At 43.4% G+C, this 2760-nt stretch overlaps 1 protein-coding gene across 1 annotated transcript; it reads left to right on the forward strand.

The window, feature by feature from the left end:
• Window positions 1-569: 569 nt before the first annotated feature.
• On the forward strand, window positions 570-1817 carry kcnj12a (potassium inwardly rectifying channel subfamily J member 12a). The gene has a single exon (XM_035666520.1). It carries the CDS (start codon window positions 585-587, stop codon window positions 1815-1817), a length of 1233 nt encoding a protein of 410 aa, XP_035522413.1. The 5' UTR covers window positions 570-584.
• The last annotated feature ends 943 nt before the right edge of the window (window positions 1818-2760 follow it).

The following is a 2760-nucleotide window of genomic DNA, read 5'->3' on the forward strand; positions in this document are numbered from 1 at the left end:
CTTTAAAAAGGTATTGAGAGAAACTCCTGATAACGTCCGTGACGACGTCAGTCATATAATACAAAATCTTTTTTTATTCAAATTAGAAGCACATGTAAAAAACTGTAGATGATGATGGTAAATTGGTCACACATGGACAGCTAATTCAGTGCAATGATCTACTAATATCAGTGGTCTTCTTTTTTGGGCCAGTAGCAAAACTATTTAGTGTTACTTACGTAACAGTGTTTTGAAATTCGGTCACTAAAAGCTTTCATGGTTATTTGGTGATGTTTCATACACAGGTATGGTGTGATTTGACCATTATGTCACAGAAAGATGCTGACATTGTTCTCCTCTCCTGTCACTCTCTACAGGGACTGGATTAAAGCACAAGGCTCCCACCCAGCTCCCTGTCTATGACTCATTAAAATGGAGATCAGCCAGTGATCCAGCTGTGAGGGGCCTCGATCACACACTGGGACTCCAGGCCTGCCCTTCTGCTCTGACCCTGCAGCTGGAGGCGTCACAGGAGCATGAGTGTGGGAAGGATCAATCGCTACAGCATTGTGTCATCTGAAGAAGAGGGCCTCCGCCTCACTACCATGCATGGCATGAACGGCTTTGGCAATGGCAAGATCCACACACGCCGCAAGTGCCGCAATCGCTTTGTCAAAAAGAATGGCCAGTGCAATGTGCATTTTGCCAATATGGACGACAAGTCGCAGCGCTACATGGCTGACATTTTCACCACATGTGTTGATATTCGCTGGCGATGGATGCTGGTAGTCTTCACTCTTGTATTTGTTGTCTCTTGGCTAGTCTTTGGCTTAGCCTTTTGGGTTATTGCTTTGCTGCATGGAGATCTGGATAACCCAGCTGGAGATGACAACTTCACTCCATGTGTCCTACAGGTCAATGGATTTGTGGCTGCCTTTCTATTCTCCATTGAAACACAGTCTACCATAGGTTACGGCTACCGCTGTGTGACTGAGGAGTGCCCAGTGGCTGTCTTCATGGTGGTCTTCCAGTCCATAGTGGGCTGCATCATTGACTGCTTTATGATTGGCGCCATCATGGCCAAGATGGCGAGGCCTAAGAAGCGAGCACAAACTCTGTTGTTTAGCCACAACGCTGTCATTGCCATGCGGGATGGAAAGCTGTGCCTCATGTGGAGGGTGGGGAACCTTCGCAAGAGCCACATTGTAGAGGCCCATGTCAGGGCACAGCTCATCAAACCTAGGATCACTGATGAAGGGGAATATATTCCTCTAGACCAGATAGACATTAATGTGGGCTTTGATAAAGGCCTGGACAGGATTTTCTTGGTTTCACCAATCACGATTCTCCATGAGATAGACGAGGAAAGCCCCCTTTTTGGGATCAGCAAACAGGACTTGGAGACAGCAGACTTTGAGATTGTTGTCATCTTGGAGGGAATGGTTGAAGCAACCGCCATGACCACGCAGGCTCGCAGCTCCTATTTAGCCTCTGAGGTCCTTTGGGGTCACCGTTTTGAGCCAGTCTTGTTTGAGGAGAAGAACCTATATAAGGTGGATTACTCTCACTTTCACAAAACCTATGAGGTGCCGTCCACCCCCCGCTGCAGTGCCAAGGACATGGTGGAGAACAAGTTCCTAGTCCCCAGCTCCAACTCCTTCTGCTATGAGAATGAGCTGGCCTTCCTAAGCCGAGATGATGAGGAGGAGGATGTAGGTGGTGGTAGCAGGGCACTTGGAAACCTCAGTCCGGACAGGAACAGCCGACATGAGTTTGAGCGCTTACAGGCCACCAGGGTGCTGGATCAAAGGTCATATCGTAGAGAATCGGAAATATGACCTCTACCCATTGACCCAGGGTCAATTTTCAAAAACTTTATCCAAGGGTAAAAATGCAGAACAATGCAAAGTGCCATAGGAAAAGCTGACTACTGTGAAAGATTGGAAAACAAAAAAGACAACAGGAAAGGGACTTAACTGGAAGGAATGGGGGAAAGCAAGAGTACACAGCTTAGAAAATTGTGGTAAGGAATGTCTACAATCAAGGAAAAGGCTAGAGAAAGACCTTCTTCCTTAATGGAAACTTGAATCTTTTTTCACATGGTCATTTTGAGTTAAGAGTATTCAATGATAGTGCATCAAAAAACTATTATGACAGAACCTTATAATCAAATCTTAGGTGTAAATACATTGCTTAGATAAGTTATGTTTTGTGTGCAGTATCAGTTTCCAAAAACACCTCTAAAAAAATAAAAGTTGTTTTTTCAACTTGTTCTTGAGCACAAATAATAGTGTTATAAGGCTTCTCTTAATCTCTCCTCGCTCCTTGCTGTGATATGCTGGACATGCGTTCAGTGACACATTGAAAATTCGTTCACTGCAGCATTCACACGCAATGAGCCATGATAAAACATCTGACCTGTAAGCCACTGAGAACAACATAATTCAACACCTTCATTTTGGTTTTGGTGTGATCCCAAAATCTACCAACTTAGGGAGAGTAGGCAAAGTTAATTAGCACTATAAGGAACAGAAAGGATTATGTTAAACAGAAATTAAATTGTTTAGAGAAACACTATTTATAATCTCTTAATGCCTCTTACTTTAAAGCCACCAACATGATGATTTGGCTAAACTGGCCTGCACATATCATGTCACAAACATTGCTAAGTAGTCAGGTAAAACAAAACTAAAGCACAATTGGTGGACAACCGACTTAAATAAATATTTTGTAATTTTACTAAATTTATTTTTTGCAAGATACAGATTGCAATATTTATGT

Source organism: Morone saxatilis, unplaced genomic scaffold (genome assembly GCF_004916995.1).
Source record: "Morone saxatilis isolate NCDOM2014 unplaced genomic scaffold, NCSU_SB_2.0 Contig1, whole genome shotgun sequence".
Taxonomy (NCBI): Eukaryota; Metazoa; Chordata; class Actinopteri; family Moronidae; genus Morone; species Morone saxatilis.